The sequence below is a fragment of the Sapajus apella genome, unplaced genomic scaffold (assembly GCF_009761245.1).
Source record: "Sapajus apella isolate SASKATOON/1434 unplaced genomic scaffold, GSC_monkey_1.0 scaffold16, whole genome shotgun sequence".
NCBI lineage: Eukaryota > Metazoa > Chordata > Mammalia > Primates > Cebidae > Sapajus > Sapajus apella.
In genome coordinates this window covers 31,531,801-31,554,504 of record NW_022436956.1, presented here as the reverse complement: position 1 = coordinate 31,554,504, position 22,704 = coordinate 31,531,801, and the positions used below count along the sequence as shown (strand labels likewise).

General features: G+C 37.2%; 1 protein-coding gene and 1 pseudogene across 7 annotated transcripts in view; one reads left to right on the top strand and one right to left on the bottom strand.

The window, feature by feature from the left end:
- Positions 1 to 22,704, top strand: part of DYNC2H1 (dynein cytoplasmic 2 heavy chain 1) — a 396,897-nt gene that overhangs the window by 144,291 nt on the left and 229,902 nt on the right. For all 6 annotated transcript variants that reach the window (XM_032285741.1, XM_032285742.1, XM_032285743.1 and 3 more), the window contains 5 exons: positions 4,203 to 4,366; positions 6,025 to 6,144; positions 6,717 to 6,851; positions 8,203 to 8,346; positions 17,391 to 17,480. In XM_032285741.1, the coding sequence (XP_032141632.1) occupies positions 4,203 to 4,366; positions 6,025 to 6,144; positions 6,717 to 6,851; positions 8,203 to 8,346; positions 17,391 to 17,480 (653 nt within the window). The remainder of the gene's footprint in view (positions 1 to 4,202; positions 4,367 to 6,024; positions 6,145 to 6,716; positions 6,852 to 8,202; positions 8,347 to 17,390; positions 17,481 to 22,704) is intronic.
- LOC116555991 lies at positions 13,501 to 16,424 on the bottom strand (annotated as a pseudogene). The gene is made up of 2 exons (XR_004270774.1): positions 16,355 to 16,424; positions 13,501 to 14,464 (listed from the first exon to the last, which is right to left on the bottom strand). The product of XR_004270774.1 is annotated as an E3 ubiquitin-protein ligase RNF5 pseudogene (transcript).

The following is a 22,704-nucleotide window of genomic DNA, read 5'->3' as shown; positions in this document are numbered from 1 at the left end:
CATGTGTGTACCTATGCAACAATCCTGCATGATCTGCACACGTACCCCAGAACCTAAAGTACAACAACAAAAAATAAAAAAAGATTTTCTGTGAGTAAGAGATGGGACTTATACTGAAGAGTCTTTTTTAGAGTATATAATATTTACTTTAAAATATTTTTAAAAATGTTGTATCAAAGTAGTACCTGCATGGGTTATAAAGTCAAATGATACAGAATGGCAGCAGCATTCTGTTCTTCCCTTTTCATGACTAGTTCCACTAGTCAAAAAAAACCATAATTTTTAAATTTTAACTTTTTATTTAAATGTAAATATTCATAAAGAAAAGAATACCTAAATGTACAGCTAATGAATTTTTACTAATTGAATACACCTGTACAAACACCCAGATCAAGACGTAAGAGCTTTATTAGCACACCAGAAGCCCACTTATTTACCACACCCTGCTCCTCAAGAATAACCACATTCCTAGCTTATAACAGCATGGAGAAGTTTGGCTTTTTTTGTACCTTGAGTAAATGAGAAAGAAAAAAGGCAGCACCTGACTACTCTAGACTGAGATTTGGCTGGATTCTAATAGCTTGGCCTTGGTCTACTCCTGTTGAACACATATTTCATAAAACACCAACATCAGAGAGGCCACTCTCTGACCACAGTCATATTTGAGCACAAAAAACAAGAACACTTTCCATACCACAAAAGTAACCAAACATTCTCTTCTCCCAGTTAATATGAGTGACTCCTGCTTCTTCATCAATTATAGTTTAGTCCCATTCCATTTCTCTTACCTTCTAGATAAAAATTAAGGTACCAAACCATTGTTTGCTCTTTCTGATCACAACCCAATTCCCAGGAAAAACACGTTTTCCTTGAATTATTTATAAATCACCTAATACAAGCCAAAATCCTATAACAAGCCTCTATTAATCCCTTTTTATTGACACAACGCACAATATCCCATGTTGTTCTATCTTTCATTGTGAAGAGCTGGTAAATATGAGCTATGGCTCTTTAAATACTGGGATTGTTTTGTTTTGTTCATATTGTGTTTTTTTTAGTGTGTGTCAGCTTTGGTTAAGTTGTATTTTTTTTAGGTGTTTGTTTTTTCTATCACATAGTATATATTTTAAATATTCTCATTTTTTCAGTGTCTGTTGGCTTTGTAATGATGTCTCATTTTTTCTGACAGTAATAATTTTTATTATCCTTTTCATCAATAGGATTTCATTGATAGTCTTGATAGGGATTTATAAATATTACTAATCTTTTCAAAATACCAACTTTCAATTTTTAAAAATTTAATTTTAGATTCATGAGATACGTATGCAGGTTTGTAAACACGAGTATATTGCATGATGCTGTGTTTGGGCTTCTATTGATTGCATCACCCAGATAGTGGACATACTACCCAATGGGAAGTTTTTTAGCCCTTGATCCTCCCTCATCTTTGGAGTCCCCACTATTTAATGTTCCCATATTTCCCAAGTCCGTGTGTAGCCAACCAACTTTTAATGTTGATTTTTTTATACTGTATTTTAAAATTGATGTTGGTCTTTATTATTTCATTTTTATTACTTTCTCCAGATTTCATTTGGTCTTGTCTAGATTTTTGAAATAGAAAATAAAAATATTGATAGTTGTTTCTTTTTCTAATATATGCATTTATGTCTATCAATTTTCCTTTAAGCCCTTCTTCATCTTCCTACCCAAGTTTCAATTTCTTTTTTGATTCATAAATTACTTAGCATTTTGTTGTTTAATTTTCGAGTGGTTGGAGATTTTCTAGTTACATATTTGTTACTGATATGCAGCTTATCTCCATTTAGTCATAGAACATATTGTAAAGTATTTTAATCTTTTGAATTCTGTTGAGCTTTCTTTTTGATATGGCATTTGGTTCATTTTTATAAATGTTCTATGAAACTTGAAAATTGTGTGAATTTTGCTCTTGTTTGGTTTAATTTTCTGTACAGGTTTATAGTATCAATTTTGTTAATTGTGATGTTCAAATCTACACCCTGACTTCTTTTTTTCTCTTTGCTTCATCATGTATTGAGATAAATATCCTAAAGTTTCGGTGATTTTGAATTTGTCTTTTAGTTCTGTCAGTTCTTGTTTTAAATATTTTGAAAGCTATGTTATTAGATGCATACATTTTTGGAAATGTGATATCTTTCTATTCAGTTGTTTTATTTATCAGTATAAAATGTTCTTTTTCTCTAGAAATGTTTCAAGTTTTAGAGTCTGATATTAGAATGGTTACACTAACTTTTTGGGCTAGTATTTACATGGTATGTACTTTTCCATTCTTTAACTTTCAACTTTTTTGTTGGCGTTTTTTAAAAAAAATAAATTTTATTTTCCATATTTAAGGTTTGCAGCATATTATGAATACATACAGATTATAAAATTCTTTACTGTAGTAAAGCAAATTAACATATCTATCAACTTTTTGTGTGTCAAGAGCAGCTAAACTCTACTCCTTTAGCGAAATATCCCAAATGCCATAGAGTTTTGTTACCTATAGCCTCATGTTGTACATTGGCTTTCTAGGCTTAATCATCTTACATATTAGCTATTTTGTATTCTTTGACTACATCTCCTCATAGCCCCCTTAGTTATCCTGTTACCTGCCCCTGGTAAATACTGTTTTATTCTCTGTCTCTGTATATTTGAGATCATGCAATAATTTTCTTTCTGTTTCTGGCTTACTTTACTTAGTATAATGTCTTCCAAATTTATATATGTTGTGGCAAATGGCAGGTTCTACTTCTTTTTTATGGCTGAATATTATTCCATTGTGTGTGTGTTTTCTTTTCTTTTCCTTTCTTTTTTTCTTTTTTAGAACAGAGTGTGACTCTGTTGTCCAGACTGGAGTACAGTGGTTTGATCATAACTCACTGTAACCTTGAACTCCTGGGCTTAAGTGATCCTCTGGCCTCAGCCTCCTGAGTATGTTGGATTATAGGTACATACCATCATGCCCAACTAATTAAAAAAGACTTTTTTTCTAAAGATGGGGTCTCGGTATATTTCCCATATGGATCTTGAACTTCTGACCTCAAGCGGTCCTTCCATCTCAACCTCCCAAATTGATGTGATTACAGGCATGAGCAACTATGCCAGACCCACATTTTCTTTATCTGTTCTGTTGATAGACATTTAAGTTGTTTCCATGTCTTGGCTATTGTGAATAATGCTGTGATGAACATGGGAGTGCAGATATCTTTATAAGGTGGTGACTTCATTTCCTTTGGTCACATACTCAAAAGAAAAAAGAAAGAGATTGCTGGGTCATATGGTAGTTCTATTTTTAATTTCTTTAGGAACTTTCCTACTGTTTTTCATAATGGCTGCACCGGTTTTCATTTCCACCAATCCCCTTTGCTCCATACGCTCACCAACATTTGTTATCTCTTGCCTTTTTGATAACATCTGTCCTAACAGCTATGAGGTGATATCTCATAGTGGTTTTGATTTGCATTTCCCTGATGATAAGTGATGTTGAGCATCTTTTCATATACCTGTTGGCCATATTTATATCTTCTTTGGAGAGATGTCTATTCAGGTCCTTTGCCTGCTTTTTATCAGGTTATTTGTCTTTCTGCTACTGAGTTGTATGAGTTTTTTTCTTTTTAAATTTTGGACATTAACCCTCTAATATATGATTTTTAAATAACTCTTTCCAAGTTTGTAGGTTGCCCTTTCATTTTGTCAATAATACGCATTTTTCAGTTACACATATGCTGATAATCCTTGTTTTTTTTTTTTTTAACCATCAGTCTGTTTTCAAATACTATATCTTAAATACTAGTACAATGAATACTTTTAAAATGATGAATTTAGAAGTAAAGAAAAATATAATTAAGAATTTCTATTTTTGTCATCTATAACACACTATTTCAGAGCAATTTGGAATATAAAACATATTAACATTAAAACCATACTGAATGTGAATAGATATTCCTTGGGTGTTTCAGCATCCAAGAATCTTGTTAGTGAGTATTATTTATCATTGCTTGCATAAGTGCTGATTAATAGAACATTCTGCTAATAGTATCTCAGGTAGCCTAACTTTTGCTGTCTTAGACTTCATTGAAAAACCTATATTTAGAGGTACTTAAAGATTATATTTTCAAATAGTGTGTAATGAAATACAGAAGATTTAGACCAACTAATTGTGTGTATTTTTTTTTAAATAGGGCCACGTTATGTGGTACAAATAGGTGACAAAATTATTGACTACAATGAAGAATTTCGCCTCTTTTTGTCAACAAGAAACCCAAATCCTTTTATTCCACCGGATGCAGCTTCCATTGTTACTGAGGTTAACTTTACTACCACAAGAAGTGGATTACGAGGGCAGGTATACATAGATAATAATAATTTATCTTGGAATCTTTTGGAGCTTTATATACTTATTAGATATTTTGAATGAGAAGCTATTTTGTTAGACTGATTAGTATTTAAATTTATGATTTTGAAAATACACTTGTATGTTGGAGTGAAGCATTCTGACTTATTTATCGTATGTATTGGACCTGTACCTTTGCTGCTAATGTCAAATTACTGCTTCTTTTAATATAACTCTAATTTTAAAAAGTTTATTTCTGTTATATATGGTAGAATATGAGAGATTGATGGATAATAGAGATTAAGATCACCTGCATTACATTTTTGGTTGGAAAACTGAAATTTAATTGTGTAAAGTGTAGCTAATTGACTTGTTCAGCTAGTTAAGGGTCTCTGATTCCTGATCCAGCATTTTTTTTTTTTTTAACTATTAGAAGACATGCATCTTTGAAGTCAATTTATCTTCATGTGGCTCATTATAGTTTAGAATTATTGCATAAATTTCAAAATGATTTTTAATGTCCATACTTACATGTTGCCTAACTTATTTTTTCCTCTTTAATGATATAATGCCAGTTGACTTTTTGAGTATCATCCTATTTTTTACTCATCTAACAATAGTAGATTTTTTCATCTTTTGCTTTATATGATACAATTCATATTTGCTGCAGTTTTTACTTGATTGTAATTTTTTAAATTGTCCTTTCAAAATATTTCTTTGTATACCATATGAATCATCAAGTATGTTTTTATGAACAATATCTTTTGATTGACTTGATGATACTTCTTTTAAATAAAACAATGTGACAATCACTCAAAACTTGGCAGAATTAATTGACAGAATTGCTTCTTCTGTCTAAAGATCTCCACAGTAGTTGCAAAAAGGAGCTTTGTAGGTCTTACTTTAGCAAGGACTAAATAAAGATGCTTGTACAGCAGATTTTAAATTACATATTTTATACCAATGCCTTTCTCTATTTTAGTATTCAGAGTTAACAATTTGACATGGCATTTTTCAACAGCTTCACAGATAACAGCTTTAACAGATACAATGTACATACCATACAACTTACTGATTTAAAATGTACAATACAATGGTTTTTTAGTGCAATTGCTGGGTCTTATGGTAACTTTATGTTTGGCAATTTGAGAAACAAACAAATCTTTCCAAAGTGACTACATTTTTTACTCTCCCACTGGTAACGTAGGAGGGTTTCTCTTTTTCCATATCCTTACCAACTCTGGTTATTGTTTATCTTTTTAATTATAGCCATTCTAGTGGGAGTGAAGTGGTATCTCACTGTGGTTTTGATGATGTAGTATTTTATCATTTTATTTGTTACCGTGAATGCTTTTAAAAGTACTGGCTTTCATAATTTAGTATATTTAATATAATTTAAAACCAAATATTACATATTGATATGTTAAGTAATCTACTTTCTTACAGCTTTTATACAATAGTATTTTACTGATGAGCTTAACTATTCGTTTTGTCTCTTTTTCATCAGATGTAATTGTTGAAGGTGTCTAATGTTTAATTAGAAAGAACAAAATAAGATAACATAGTATCGTATTTTAATAGTCTGTCAAACACAAGGCCTGTTTACAGGAAGTTTTTGTTTTGTTGTAAGCCTTATTGCTAGAACTACCTTGCCTTTTTTCCCTCTCAAGCTTTTAGCTTTAACTATTCAGCATGAGAAACCTGATTTAGAAGAACAGAAAACGAAACTATTACAACAGGAAGAAGATAAGAAAATACAGCTAGCCAAGCTCGAAGAATCTCTTCTAGAGGTAAAAGTCTAGCTCTTTAGGTTATTTTTTTCAAATTACTTTTTTCTTCAATAAATATAAATAATAGTGTTTAGGAAATTAATAGTATCTAAATAATTTTTTTCCAAAGGCATATTAGTATATATCTCACAGTCAAAATTCTAACAAAAAGGAGAGCTGTATTTTGGAATACAAGATCTTAATGAGCAATGTTTAAGACAAGCAATTTTTAATTAGTTTCTGTATATTTTATTGTTTTGTTATTTAATTATATGATCATAATTACAAGAAGCATTAAAAGCAAGAAATTACGACTTAATTTGTAACTTTAAGGAATTTTTATTTTTTATTAAATTGACAAAATACTTTGTTATGTTTGATAATTAGGTAGTTTCATAAAATAATTTATTAATTCATTTGATATAAGAAGGCTATAATAAAAACAAACTTTAAGAGGGCTATAAAATGTTGAAATTCTTCTAAAATAACATAAGTCTCCATAAACATCAAATGAATGACAGTTAATATGGGCTTGCTTTAATTGGTTATTTTTATATGTATAATAATGTTCATATTATTGACTTTCCCTACAGACACTTGCCACATCTCAAGGCAATATCTTGGAAAATAAGGATTTGATTGAGTCTTTGAATCAGACAAAAGCAAGCAGTGCACTTATTCAAGAGTCACTTAAAGAATCTTACAAACTCCAAATTTCCCTTGATCAAGTAATTATTTCCTTCTTTGTAATTTCATATGATATTTTCTTGAAGATTTAAGTTAATGTGATAGGAAATGTAGAATCATGTCCTCAGGGGAAAGATGACGTTAAAAAAAAGCTGTTCAAAAACATCAGAACCTTGAGTTTAATTGTAGTTACTATAGAGAGGGAATTCAGATATTGGCACACTGAGGATAATGACTGTTTGTCAATATACTGTGCTGCCTTCTACTGATTTCTGGCATAATGTCATCTAAGATAGAGCTACAATTTTGTACTGAAATTGGAAATGAGTATAATGAAAATGAGTATTAGAGAATATCATTGCCATTCTTGGAACTTAAGTTAAATATACTAATTAAAAGGATTATACGCTCTAAGCTATAGTTATTGGCTCTTTTCATGCTCACATTGAACAGTGCTAGGTACTTTATTATCCTCATGTGGACACCTGTTAGAGTTGTCTTCTCTACCTCCAGTATCATCAGTGTTCTTATTGTCACCAATCCTATACTGGTAGTTTGAACTTTTCTCTGCATCAGATAGCCTAATAATGCTGTGCTGTCTTGCTTTACCTTAACTGATTCCCTTTTGAAATGTAAAATTGCATCATCTATTCCCTGATCACAAGTATTTACTATTTCATTTTACCACTTTCCCCTAATACTAGTGCTCTTGGTCCTCATTAAGACTAATCTGTGAACCACTTCTAGCTCTGTCAACTCAGAGGTAGAAAGGTATTTAAAATATATTGCTATAGTCTGACTATTTGTGTCTCCTCATCACCCCCAAAATTCATATGTGAAAATTGAATCCCTAGTGTAATAGTATTAAGAGGTGGGGGTTTTAGGAGGTGTCTAGGTCATGAGGGTGGAATTCTCACGAGTGGGATTAGTACCCTTATAAAAGAAGGCTGAGGGAGTTTGTTAGCCCCTTCCAGCATGTGAGAACACAGCAAGAAGCAGTTTTTCCTGTGAACCAGGAAACAAGCTCTCACCAGACACCAAATCTGCTGGCACCTTGATCTTGGACTTTCCAACTTCCAGAACTGGGCAAAATAAATTTGTGTTATATAAAAGCAGAAGCAGTTTATTGTCTTTTGTTATAGGATCCTTAATAGACTAGGATATATAATGTCTGCCGCTTTATAAAAATGAGGAAGATAAACTAGGTTTTGCTATCCTTTTTAGTTAGAAACCATTATTCATCATCTTCATTTGTTTCATGTGTATAGAAAAATTAAGAGGTTTTTTTTTTTTATTGGGGTAGTTACATGCATTACAGTCTTTAGGTGGTGGCAGTAAAGCACTAATTCTAAGGTGTTTATACCCTGTCCCTGCCGATCTCTTGATCCATAGGAACGGGATGCCTATCTTCCTCTGGCTGAGAGTGCCAGCAAGATGTATTTCATTATTTCTGATTTGTCCAAAATTAATAACATGTACCGTTTTAGTCTGGCTGCTTTTCTCCGACTTTTCCAACGAGCTCTACAAAACAAACAGGTAAGCTGTTGGTTACCCTGTAGCTGAGATTGAATTATAGGGATTACTTTACTAGGTATAGTACTTAATTTATGATAAAAATTTCTTAAGAAAACTTTCATAGAATTATGTTCCAAAAGATCACATGTAACACCTTTAAGCTATATAAAGAAATTAGTTACTTAATTTATTTTTATATTTTTAACAATATAAAAGTGATAGTCCTTTTAATGAAAACAATTTATGTTCTGAGTATAAGTTAATTAGTAATATATACTCATTAAAAAAAACCCAGCGATTCTGAAAAGTATACAAATAAGAATTATCCCTATAATATCATTACCTGGAGAAAACAACATTTAACATTTTGTTAAATATCCTTGTTGTTTAAGGCTGTAATTTTCTAGATAATGGGGATACAATTGTATACTGCCTTATCAAGCATATATTCTCATGGAGGGAAGGATATATTAAAGGATAAAAAATTGTTTTAACTAAAAGATACAATATTGTGCTTTAAAAAGTGTATTAGTGTATTCTGGACAACTTTTCTAACAATGAATATAAACTTAATATTTTTAAAAGATGGTGAGATTATACCATACTTTAGCCACTTCCCATATATGCACATTGTTCTAGTTATTTCTGTTGAGTATTGGATTACTCCAAAACTTGGCCAATTAAAACCATTTTCTTATGCTTATTGATTCTGTTGGAAATTTAGTCAGGACACAGCAGGGATGACTTTTCTTTGTTTCACAATATCTAGGACCTCAGTGGGGAAGACTTGAGAGTTGGGGGTGCTAAGGCACCCCCAGTTGCTCATCTGGTGTTGTACGTGGGAATACTTGATGGCTGGACTGCCAACTTCAGCACCTCTGCAGGAGGCTTGGCTTTTTTACAGCACTGAGTAGATGGATGGACTTCTTTTCTTTTCTTTTGTTTTTGGTTTTTTTTTTTTGATTGTACTTTAGGTTCTGGGGTACATGCGCAGATCATGCAGGATCATTGCATAGGTACATACCTGGCAAGGTGGTTTGCTGCCTTCATCCCCCCATCACCTATAGCTGGTATTTCTCCCCTCGTTATCCTTCCCTACCCTCCCACCCGCTGCTGTTTCTCCCCTATCCCTCCCCAACTGACTGCAGTCTGTGATGCTCCCTCTCTGTGTCCATGTGTTCTAATTGTTCTACACCTGCCTATGAGTGATAACATATGGTGTTTGGTTTTCTGTTCTTGTGTCAGTATGCTGAGATTGATGCTTTCCAGATTCATCCATGTCCCTATGAAGGACACGAACTCATCATTTTTTATGGCTGCATAGTATTCCATGGTGTATATGTGTTACGTTTTCTTTATCCAGTCTATCTTTGATGGACATTTGAGTTGGTTCCAGGTCTTTGCTATTGTAAATAGTGCCGCAATGAACGTACATGTGCATGTGTCTTTATAATAGAACAGTTTATAATTCTTTAGGTGTATACCCAGTAATAGGATTGCTGGGTCAAATGGTATTTCTATTTCTAGGTCCTTGAGGAATCGCCACACTGTCTTCCACAATGCTTTCACTAATTTGCACTCCCACCAACAGTGTAAAGTGTTCCTATTTCTCCACATCCTCTCCAGCATCTGTTGTCTCCAGATTTTTTAATGATTGCCATTCTAACTGGTGTGAGACGGTATCTCAATATGGTTTTGATTTGCATTTCTCTAATGACCAGTGATGATGAGCATTTTTTTCATATGTTTGTTGGCCTCATAGATGTCCTCTTTTGTAAAGTGTCCGTTCATATCCTTCACCCACTTTTGAATGGCTTTGTTTGTTTTTTTCTTATAAATCTCTTTTAGTTCTTTGTAGATTCTGGATATTAGCTGTTTGTCAGATGGGTAGATTGCAAAAATTTTTTCCCATTCTGTTAGTTGCTGGTTCATGCTAATGATTGTTTCCTTTGCTGTACAGAAGCTCTGGAGTTTAATTAGATCCCATTTGTCTATTTTGGCTTTTGTTGCCAATGCTTTTGGTGTTTTAGTCATGAAGTCCTTGCATATGCCTATGTCCTGAGTGGTATTGCCTAGGTTTTCTTCTAGGGTTTTTATGGTGTTATGTTTTGTGTTTAGATCTTTAATCTATCTGGACTTAATTTTAGTGTAAGGTGTAAGGAAGGGGTCGAGTTTCTGTTTTCTGTACATTGCTAGTCAGTTTTCCCAAAACCATTTATTAAACAGGGAATCATTTCCCCATTGCTTGTTTTTGTCAGGTTTGTCAAAGACCAGATGATTGTAGATGTGTGCTGTTGCCTCTGAGGCCTCTGTTCTGTTCCATTGGTCTATGTCTTTGTTTTGGTACCAGTACCATGCTGTTCTGATTACTGTGACCTTGTAGTGTATTTTGAAGTCAGGCAGCATGATGCCTCCAGCTTTGTTCATTTTGCTTAGGATTGTTTTGACTATGTGGGCTCTCTTTTGGTTCTATATGAAGTTTGAAGTGGTTTTTTCCAGTTCTGTGAAGAAGGTCATTGGTAGCTTGATGGGGATAGCATTGAATCTACAAATTACTTTGGGCATTATGGCCATTTTCATGATGCTGATTCTTCCCAACCATGAGCATAGAATGTTTTTCCATCTGTTTGTGTCCTCTCTTATTTCCTTGAGCAGTGGTTTGTAGTTCTCCTTAAAGAGGCCCTTTACATCCTTTGTTACTTGTATTCCTAGATATTTTATTCTCTTTGTAGCAATTGTGAATGGGAGTTTACTTTTGATTTGGCTCTCTGTTTGTCTGTTATTGGTGTATAGAAATGCTTGTGATTTCTGCACATTGATTTTGTATCCTGAGACTTCGCTGAAGTTGCTTATCAGTTTCAGGAGATATTGGGCTGAGATGATGGGGTCTTGTAAATATATAATCATGTCATCTGCACATAGAAACAGTTTGGCTTCCTCTTTTCCTAATTGAATACCTTTTATTTCTTTTTCTTGCCTGATTGTTTTGGCTATAACTTCCAATACTATATTGAATAGGAGTGGTGAGAGACGGCATCCTTGTCTTGTGCCAGATTTCAAAGGGAATGCTTCCAGTTTTTGCCCATTCAGTGTGATATTGGCTGTGGGTTTGTTGTAAATAGCTTTTATTATTTTGTGATACATATCATTGATACCTAGTTTATTAAGGGTTTTTAGCATAAAGGTTGTTGAATTTTGTTGAAGGCCTTCTCTGCGTCTATTGAGATAATCATGTGGTTTTTGTCTTCAGTTCTGTTTATGTGGTGGATTACATTTATACACTTGCGTATGTTGAACCAGTCTTGCATCCCCAGGATGAAGCCTAGTTGAACATGATGAATAAGCTTTTTGATGTGCTGTTACAGTCTGTTTGCCAGTATTTTATTGAATATTTTTGTGTCCATGTTCATCATGGAAATTGGCCTGAAGTTTTCTTTTTGAGTTGCGTCTCTGCCCAATTTTGGTATTAGAATGATGTTGGTCTCATAAAATGAATTGGGGAGGATTCCCTCTTTTTTGTATTGTTTGGTATAGTTTCAGAAGGAATCATACCAGCTCCTCTTTGTACGTCTGGTAGGATTCAGTTGTGAACCCGTCTGGACCTGGGCTTTTTTTAGTTGGGATGCTATTAATTGCTGTGTCAACTTCAGCCCTTGTTATTGGTCTATTCAGGGATTCAACTTCTTCCTGGTTTAGTCTTGGGGTCATGCAATTGTCCGGGGATTTATCCATTTCTTCCGGATCTACTGGTTTGTGTGCATAGAGTTGTTTGTAGTAAACTCTGATGGTAGTTTGTATTTCTGTGGAATCAGTGGTGATGTCCCCTTTATTGTTTTTTATTGCATCTATTTGATTCTTCTTTCTTTTGTTTTTTATTAGTCTGGCGAGGAGTCTATCTATTTTGTTGATCTTTTCAAAAACCCATTTCTTGGATTTATTGATTTTGTTGAAGCGTTTTTTTTGTGTCTCTATCTCCTTCAGTTCTGCTCTGATCTTAGTTATTTCTTGTCTTCTGCTAGCTTTTGAGTTCTTTTGATTTTGGTCCTCTAGCTCTTTCTATTTTGATGATAAGGTGTCGATTTTAGACCTCTCCTCACTTCTCATGTGTTCATTTATTGTTATGAATTTCCCTCTTGTTACGGCTTTAAATGTGTCCCATGGATTCTGGTACATTTTGTCTTCATTCTCGTTGGTTTCAAAGAACATCTTTATTTCTGCCTTCATTTCATTGTTTATTCAGTTGACATTCAGGAGCCAGTTGTTCATTTTCCATGAAATTGTGTGGTTTTGAGTTAGTTTCTTAATCCTGAGTTCTGATTTGATTGCACTGTGGCCTGAGAGATTGCTTGTTATGATTTCTGTTCTTTCGCATTTGCTGAGGGGTGGTTTACTTCCAATTATGTGGTCGATTTTAGAGCAGGCGTGATGTGGTGCTGAGAAGAATGTATATTCTTTGGATTTAGGGTTAAGAGTTCTGTAAAAGTCTATTAAGTTCACTTGGTCTAGATCATTCAAGTCCTGGATTTCCTTGTTGATTTTCTGTCTCATTGATCTGTCTAATATTGACAGTGGAATGTTGAAGTCTCCCATTATTACTGTGTGGGAATTTAAGTCTCTTTGTAGGTCTTTAAGGATTTGCTTTATGTATCTGGGTGCTCCTCTATCGGGTGCATAGATATTTAGATACTTAGTTCTTCTCAGTGTATTGGTCCTTTTACTGTTATATAATGCCCTCCTTTGTCTCTTGATTTTTGTTGGTTTAAGGTCCATTTTATCAGAGACTAGGATTGCCACCCTTGCTTTTGTTTGTTCTCCATTTGCTTGGCAAATCTTCCTCCATTCCTTTATTTTGAGTCTATGTGTGTCTTTGCACATGAGATGGGTCTCATGAATACAACACACCAATGGTTCTTGGCTTTTTAGCCAATTTGCCAGTCTGTGTCTTTTGATTGGGGCATTTAGTCTATTTACATTTAATGTTAATATTGTTATGTGTGAATTTGATCCTGCCGTTTTATTACTGGTTGGTTGTTTTGCCCTTTGGTTGGCATAATTTCTTCATTGTGTCATTGGTCTTTACAATTTGGTTCTTTTAGCAGTGGCTGGTACTGGTTTTTCCTTTCTGTGTTTAGTGCTTCCTTCAGGAGCTCTTTTTTTTTTTTTTTTTTTTTTAACATTTCACCTTTTTTATTTAATTTGTATTAAAGGAGGTAGTGAGGAACAGGAAGCACTTAAGAGTCAGAATCCATATTAGACTCTGGGGAGTGAAAAATTAAATTAAATCAGTAAGATGGGGAGTCGGGGAGAGTCAGAGGGAGCCTTGCCCACCTTTCAAGATCAAATCAAGAAATCAGGGAAAGCAAAGACTCAGAAGAGGAGAAAGACATTCCCTCAGTCCATCCCCCTCCCCCAGGACAGACGATTACAATATTACTGAGTGAGACTCTGAGCAGAAGACTCTCCAATCTTATGTCGAGACGTCCCTAAGCCGTCCTGCAGAATAGCCAGGGCTGGCCTTAGCCAACAGAAATAGAGGGGTCAAGGGGATCCAGGAGTAAGGAAAGGTCAGCAGGGACCCCCAGTACTGATTCTCCTCTGGCTGGAGGTGGGAAGGAAGGAGTTATAGCTCAAATACTGAGCAGCCAAAAAAAGAAGAAGATGGCAAGAAACAGGAAGAGGGAATCCTGCCAGCTGGAGGCCGGGTGACCCTGTCCCAGATCCACGCCTGTACCCTGGCGGAAAGGCTCATGGGTATTAAAGACAGTGGTGAAAAAGCCAAAGGGAAAAGCACCAACACCAAATGAGAAGTGGAATCCCCCTCTGCTCTCTGGAGCTGGTCTCTGGCCCTGGGGATGGGGTGGAGTTTTTAATCTGGGATCCTGGGGCTTCTGGCTCCCTCGCCCATAAAGCGGGACAACCTTCTCTCTGCTCATCCCAGCTTTACACACTGGACACTCTTGCCGCTCTGGCCGTGTCTCCAGCCACTGATGAAGACATGGCCAACAGTACAGGTAGCCACACACACTGACCACAGCTTTCCGGACAGTCTCCAAACATATATTACATTAGAAGGTTATGCCCACCCTGCCCCGCTCGCGATTTGGCCCTTCGGGGCCCCAGGAACTCTTATAGGGCAGGTCTGGTAATGACAAAATCTCTCAGCAATTGCTTGTCCATAAAGGATTTTATTTCTCCATGACTTATGAAGTTTAGTTTGGCTGGATATGAAATTCTGGGTTGAAAGTTCTTTAAGGATGTTGGATATCGGCTCCCACTCTCTTCTGGCTTGTAGAGTTTCTGCCGAGAGATCTGCTGTGAGTCTGATGTGCTTCCCATTGTGGGTGACCCGACCTTTCTCTCTGGCTGCCCTTAATATTTTTTCCTTAATTTCAACCCTGGTGAACCTGATGACTATATGCCTTGGGATTGCTCTTCTAGAGGAGTATCATTGTGGTATTCTCTGCATTTCCTGTATTTGAATGTTGGCCTGCCTTGCAAGGTTGGTGAAGTTCTCCTGGATAATATCCTGAAGGGTGTTTTCCAGCTTGGATTCATTCTCCTTGTCATCTTCTGATAAACCGATCAGGTGTAGATTAGGTCTTTTCACATAATCCCATATTCCTCGAAAGCTTTTTCCTTTCTTTTCACTCTTTGTTCTCTTTTCTTGCCTTCTCATTTTATTTCATTGAGTTGATCTTCAATCTCTGATATCCTTTCTTCTGCTTGATCTTTTCAGCTATTGAAACTTGTGTATGCTTCATGAAGTTCTTGTGCTGTGTTTTTCAGCTCCATCAAGTCATTTATGTTCTTCCTTACGCTGGTTATTCTAGTTAGCATTTTATCTAACCTTTTTTCAAGGTTTTAAATTTATTTGCATTGGGATAGAACATGTTCCTTTAACTCAGAAAAGTTTGTTATTACCCACCTTCTGAAGCCTGCTTCTGTCAATTTGTCAAATTCGTTCTCTGTCCTGCTTTGTTTCCTTGCTTGTGAGGAGTTGTGATCTCATGGTGGGGCAGAGGTGTTCTGGTTTTTTGATGGTTTCATTCTTGCGCTGGTTTCTTCCCATGTCCTTGGATTTATGTAGTTTTGATTTCAGGTAGCTGCTTGGGGAGGCAGCCTTTCCTTTGTCTGCCTGCAGAGGCGCTGCTGGGCTCTCACAGATTCAGTGGAGCTGCTGCATCTTTTATTTACTCAGGAAAATTAGGCTGGCTTCTGCAATGGTGGCTCCCTTTCCCCCACTGAGCTCTATCGGTCCTGGTCACTCTCTAACTGATGTTCTGGGTGCATAACTCTGGAGTGAGAGTTTTTTAGGCTGCTGGGCTTTGTGCGGGGGTGGGAGATGGGGTGGAGGGGACCCATCCTGCCATTTGGGCTGTTTCCCTCCTTTCAGTTCCCCTTCTTACTGGGGGGCAGGTAGCTCCGTCTCACTGGCTTTTTGGCTTTCTTGGCTTCCGCTGGTGCTTTTTGCCTAGATCTATGCTGATAGCCCTGGTGCCAGCTGAAGTTGCTGTTCTACCCTGTTCAGGCAGCTCACTGAGGCTTTTCAGCCTGGGAAAGATCTCCTGTTCCATGGGATGTAGAGGGCTTGGGTGGAGCTCTATATCTAAACCAAAGCCCCAGAGGGGAGATCCCCCTGGTCCTCCGGTCAGTTGCACACACCTCCTGGGTGGGGCAGTGCCCCACCTTGCCTCAACTTGCCCTATTTGGTTTATATCCACTGTCCAACCAGACCCACAAAATGAACGTGATACCTCGTTTGGAATTGTGGAGACCATTTGGCTTCTGTGTCTCTCTCACTGGGAGCTGCTTTCCAGAGCTGCCTCCTATTCATCCATCTTGGGATCCCCAGACTTCTTATTTTCTAGCTCAAGGCACTAAGTATGTATTTCAATGAATAAGACTGAAACTGAATAGCCTTTTATAATGCAGCCTTAGTTCAGTGTCATTTCTGCTGTACTGTATTGGCTTAAGCAGTCATAAGTCTATGGAAAGTACAAAAGTTGCTTTCTGTTGTTTAGAAAATTACTGGATCTTGTAGGTACAGTGCTGTGTCTTATGATAGAGTGACTTTTAGTAAATCCAACTCTCAATTTCATGTGTGATCTTTGCTAATATATAGTGAAATGAATACAAGTGTTTGCTATCTAAATTAATGAGTAGCTGTCTTGGTTAGAACATACTACTACACAACTAGAAGCCTAGGATTGATGGATCTGAGTGGCAGTTCATACTGTTTTCTTTATACCAATTTCACACATTTCTCTGCTGATCCTGGATATATTTTTCCAAGCCATTAAAATTATTTTAGTAGGTTTTTTTCTTGGCATTAATTTATAAATCACAAGGAAGCAAGCAAATTTAGTCTAATTGTTATGCCAGAATCGATCTTAGTAAGACATGTATTCTCCAAATGCTCTCTAAGATGTAAAACTCATATCACACTAAGGGAAAAGACCAGGTCGAACAATCTTCTCTTCCTCCACTTCTGTACCAAACAATTTTTTATTTAATGAAAGGAAATAGACATTAATGATGTGTTTTTCAATTATTACAATCTGGCAAAATGGAATTATTAGATCAAAAACTAAAATTACATGTGAGTTTTTACAGCATCAGTTTCAAAGTTATTGTTGATCCGTATTCATCCTGCAGCACATGATTTAAGAACATTGAGGTTCCCATATTGAGAATGAGAAATTCTTTATAAGGTGGTCTTGTCATACTGTTTTGGGCTGGATTGATAATTATAATACACATAATTAAAATGGCTTTAACCTAGATTGATGTAGATAGTTTTTTTAATGCCAGTAAGAATAAAAGTGGTATGGTGAAATTCAACTTATATTGTATTATTGGAAATTGATTGTAATTTCCATTTATTGAAAGCTTTAACTCTCTACATTAAAAAAATACATCAATATTAATGCACTTGATTAGTCCTTTGAATTTGATAATCAGAGATACTTGTTTCAGAACCAGCTTTGAGTCCAGAAGAACAATTTATAGGAATACCTTTTAAATGTTTATATATTTCCTAATGTATCTTCAATTGTAATTTACAGGATTCAGAAAATACAGAACAGAGAATCCAGTCACTTATCAGCTCATTAAAACATATGGTGTATGAATATATATGTCGTTGTCTATTTAAGGTAAGAAGCATTATATTTTTCAAATATAAAATGCTACTTGTTCTGAGATTTAACCTAGTATTTATAGTTATAATGTAACTCTTTCCCTACTAGGAAGGTATTAAATTTGGTATTTTCAGTATTTTTCCAGAAAATGTAATTGGAATGCCTTATCACATTCTTGGACGTAGTGGGGAAAAAAGTGACACGTGAAGAGGAGAGAGGAAACACTAGGTTAGCTGACTTAGCTCTAAACATACCAGTGGCCACTGAAAGAGATAATGACAGTGAATTATGTAGCTCATTATCTAGCCAGACTTTCTCATCCTCAGCAACTGACGTTTTGGGCTATATAATTCTCTGTTGTGGGGGATGCTGTTCTGTGCATTTTAGGATGTTTAGCAGCATCTCTGCCTTCCAGCCCTCCCTACTGTCAATTATGAGAATCGAAAACATCTCTGGATATTGTCCAATGTCCCTGGGGTTGACGAAGGAAATTATTTCCTGTTGTTAGCATTAGGAAGTAAACTAATGTCTTATCCTGAGTTAACGAAATAAATTTGTTACAGAAGTCTTCATATTACATGCATCCCAGAAGAATACACATTGGACAATATTTTAGAAATTTTAGATATTTGAAAACGCAGAGGTTTTCTTTCACTTAGAATTTTTTTTTTTTTTTTTTTGAGACAGTCTCTCTTTGTTGCCCAGGCTGGAGTGCAGTGGTGAAGTCGTGGCTCACTACAAGCTCCGCCTCCTAGATTCAAGCTATTCTCCTGCTTCAGCCTCCCAAGTAGCTGGGACTACTGACATGCACCACCATACCTGGCTAACTTTCGTATTTTTAGTAGAAACAGAGCTTCACCATGTTGGCCAGGCTGTCTCAAACTCCTGGCCTCAAATGATTCACCGAAATTAGCCTCCCAAAGTGCTGGGATTATAGGTATTAGCCACCATGCCCAGCCAGATTTTTTTTTGACAACAATCTTTGGATATAGCTTAAGACATAATGTTGAAGAAGAACCTTATAAAGGCAGTTAACTGAGAGAAATAGAATTATTATGGTTCACTTATATAGGCTTCTTAGAAAATGTTGCAAAATCTATAGTTAATATATTTTTAGAACAGGATAGTAATTTTTATGATTTTGTTGAGGATCTTTATTTGAGATACAGAATAAATACTTCATAAGCTCTCTGGGCAGGGCATCTCTGAAGGAAAGGTGGCAGTCCCAGCCAGGGGCTTATAGATAAAACTCCTATCTCCCTGGGACAGAGAATCTGGGGGAAGGGGAGGCTGTGGATGCAGCTTCAGCAGACTTAAACATTCCTATCTGCCAGTTCTAAAGAGAGCAGTGATCTCCCAACACAGCGGTCAAGCTCTGCTAAGGGACAGACTGTCTTCTCAAGTGGGTCCCTGACTCCATGCCTCCTAACTGGGAGACATCTCCCAGAGGTGTCAACAGACACCTCATGCAGGAGAGCTCCGGCTGGCATCTGGCAGGTGCCCCTCTGGGATGAAGCTTCCAGAGGAAGGAACAGGCAGAAATCTTTCCTGTTCTGCAGCCTCTGCTGTTAATACCCAGGCAAACAGGGTCAGGAGTGGACCTGCAGCAAACTCCAGCAGACCTGCAGCAGAGGGCCCTGTTAGAAGGAAAACTAACAAACAGAAAGGATTAGTATCAGTGTCAACATAAAGGACATCATGCAAAAACCTCATCCAAAGGTCACCAACATCAAAGACCAAAGGTAGATTTTCCTCTATCCAAAAGATTAGGAAAATTCAGCACAAAAAGGCTGAAAATTCCAAAAACCAGAATGCCTCTTCTTCTCCAAAGGATCACAACTCCTTGCCAAGAAGGCAACAAAACTGGATGGAGAATGAGTTTGATGGAATTAGGCTTCAGAAGGTGGGTAATAATAAATTCTTCCAAGTTAAAGGAGTGTGTTCTAACACCATGCAAGGAGGCTAAAGGAGCATGTTCTAACCATATGCAAGGAAGCAAAAAGGCTGAAAATTCCAAAAACCGTAATGCCTCTTCTTCTCCAAAGGATCACAACTCCTTGCCAGCAAGGGAACAAAACTGGATGGAAAATGAGTTTGACGAATTGACAGAAGTAGGCTTCAGAAGATGGGTAGTAACAAACTCCTGCAAACTAAAGGAGCATGTTCTAACGCTATGCAAGGAAACTAAGAACCTTGAAAAAAGGTTAGATGAATTGTTAACTAGAATAACCAGTTCAGAGAAGAACATAAATGACCAGTTGGAGCTGAAAAACACAGCATGAGAACTTCGTTAAGCATACACGAGTATCAATAGCTGAATCGATCAAGCAGAAGAAAGGATATCAGAGATTGAAGATCAACTTAATGAAATAAAACGTGAAGACAAGATTAGAGAAAAAAGAATGAAAAGGAATGAGCAAAGCCTTCAAGAATTATGGGACTATATGAAAAGACCAAACCTATGTTTGATTGGTGTACCTGAAAGTGATGGGGAGAATGGAACCAAATTGGAAAACACACTTCATGATATTATTCAGGAGAACTTCCCCAGGGTAGCAAAACAGGCTGACATTCAAATTCAGGAAATACAGAGAACACCACAAAGATACTCCTGAAGAAGAGCAACCCTAAGACACATAAATTTCAGATTCACCAAGGTTAAAACGAAGGAAAAAAGTTAAGGCAGCCAGAGAGAAAGGTTGGGTTATGCACAAAGAGAAACCCATCAGAGTAACAGCAGATCTCTATTCAGAAATCCTATAAGCCAGAAGAGAGTGGGAGGTCAATAGTCAGCATTCTTAAAGAAAAGAATTTTTAACCCAAAATTTCATATCCAGCCAAACTAAGCTTCATAAGTGAAGGAGAAGTAAAATTCTTTATGGACAAGCAAATGCCGGGAGATTTTGTCACCACCAGGCCTGCCTTCCAAGAGCTCCTGTAGGAAGCACCAAATATGGAAAGGAAAAACCAGTACTAGACACTGCAAAAACATACCAAATCGTAAAGAACATCAGCACTATGAAGAAACTGCATCCCCTAATGGGCAAAATAATCAGCCAACATCATAATGACAGGATCCAATACATAACTATATTAACCTTAAATGTAAATGGGCTAAATGCCCCAATTAAAAGACACAGACTGGCAAATTGGGTAGAGTCAAGACCCATTGGTGTGCTGTATTCAGGAAACCCATCTCATAGGCTCAAAATAAAGGGATGGAGGAATATTACCAAGCAAATAGAAAGCAAAAAAAAAAAAAAAAAAAAAAAAAAGGAGTTGTAATCCTAATCTCTGATAAAACGGACTGTAAACCAATGAAGATCAAAAGAGACAAAGAAGAAAAAAAGGGAGCTTCCGGGAAGATGGCCAACTAGGAACAGCTCAGGATTACAGCTCCCAGTGAAAGTGCAGAGGGTGAGTGGACGCTGCATTTCCAGATGGATTTTTATTGCCCACAGACCAGGAGATTCCCAGGTGGAGGAGCCCCATGGGTTGCCAGCGTGGCTGTTTCGGTCAGCGTGGCTGCTTTGCCAGGGCCCTGTAGTGGTGGTTCTCCGTACAAAAGACACTGGTCCGGGTGTCCTCTTAGCTGGCGATTGAAGCCCTGAGATGGCAGAGTTGCCCATTCATCTGAAATAGCTAGCCAGGCCAGGAGATTCCTAGGCAAAAAAACCGCCAGGAATCTCAGCGTCGCTGTTTCAGCCGGCTCAGTGAGTCGCGGCACAGGAGATCCCGGCTCCTTTTCAACAGAGAGAGAGTCAACCGTTCAACAACGATAACAAAAAAAGACTCTGAGTCAGGGAGCCAGTTGATCAGGCTTGGCTGGTCCCACCCATCCCCCCACAAAAAACCCAAAAACCCAGTAATTGAAAACGCTCTGGGTTGAGAGTTTCACAGCAAGCACAGCTGAACCCAGGACGGTCTGGCTCTGTAGGGGAGGGGCGTCCACCATTACTGAGACACTCCACCACTATGGAGGCAGTCTGACCATCGCTGAGACAACTCGCTGTTGCTGAGGAAACCCGCTGTTGCCGAGGCAACCTCCCACTACAGAAAGAGTCCGCCATAACAGAGGCGGGCCACCATTGCCAAGGCAGCTCTAACTACACCAATATAAACAGGACTGCAGGGAAGATCACACGGCAGCTAGGCGGAGCTCACAGCAACTCAGCAAAGCCTCTGCAGGCAGACAGTGACAAGGCTGCCTCCTCGCTGGGCAGGGCAGCCCTGAAAGAAAAAAAAAAAGGCAGCAGAACAACGAAAACTGATAAAAAAAGCCCTAACCCCCTGGGACAGAGCACCTGGGGAAAAAAAAAAGGGGGGGGGTGTTTATGAGTTCTGCTGCAGCAGACCTAAATGTGCCTGCCCAGCAACTCTGAATGAACAATGGAGCTCACAGCTCAGGACTTGAGCTCCAATAAAGGACAGACTGTCTCCTCAAGCAGCTCCTTGACTCACGTATATCCAAACAGTCACCTCATAAAAGAGAGAACAGACTGACATTTGGCGGGCATCGTACTGGGACAAAGATAGCAGAAGAGGAAACTGGTAGCAACCCTTACTGTTCTGCGGCTGCTGCAGGTGACTCCCCTGCAAGCAGGGCCTGGAGTCCTACAGCAGAGGGGCCAGATTGTTAGAAGGAAAGCTAAGAAAAAGAAGTAACTTCAGCATCCACAAACTGGAAGTTCACTCAGAGACTCAATTTGAAAGTCAGTAACTACAAAGACAACAGGTGGATAAACCCACAAAGATGGGAAGAAACCAATGCAAAAAGGATGAAAACACCCAAAACCAGAACACCTCTCCTCCTAAAAGGGATCACAACTCCTCACCAGCAAGGGAACAAGGCTAGATGGAGAAGGAGTGTGATGAAATCACAGAATCAGACTTCAGAAGGTGGGTAATAAGAAACTGCAGTGAGCTAAAAGATCATGTTCTAACCCAATGCAAAGAAACTAAGAACCTTGAAAAAAGATTTGACGAAATGCTTACAAGAATGGACAACATAGAGAGGAATATAAGTGAATTGATGGAGCTGAAAAACACAACATGAGAACTTTGCGAAGCATGCACAAGTTTCACAGCTGAATTGACCAAGCAGAAGAAAGGATATCAGAGGTCGAAGATCAACTCAATGAAATAAAATGAGAAGGCAAGAATAGAGAAAAAAGGGTAAAAAGGAATGAACAAAGTCTCCAAGAAATGTGGGACTATGTGAAAAGACCTAATCTACATT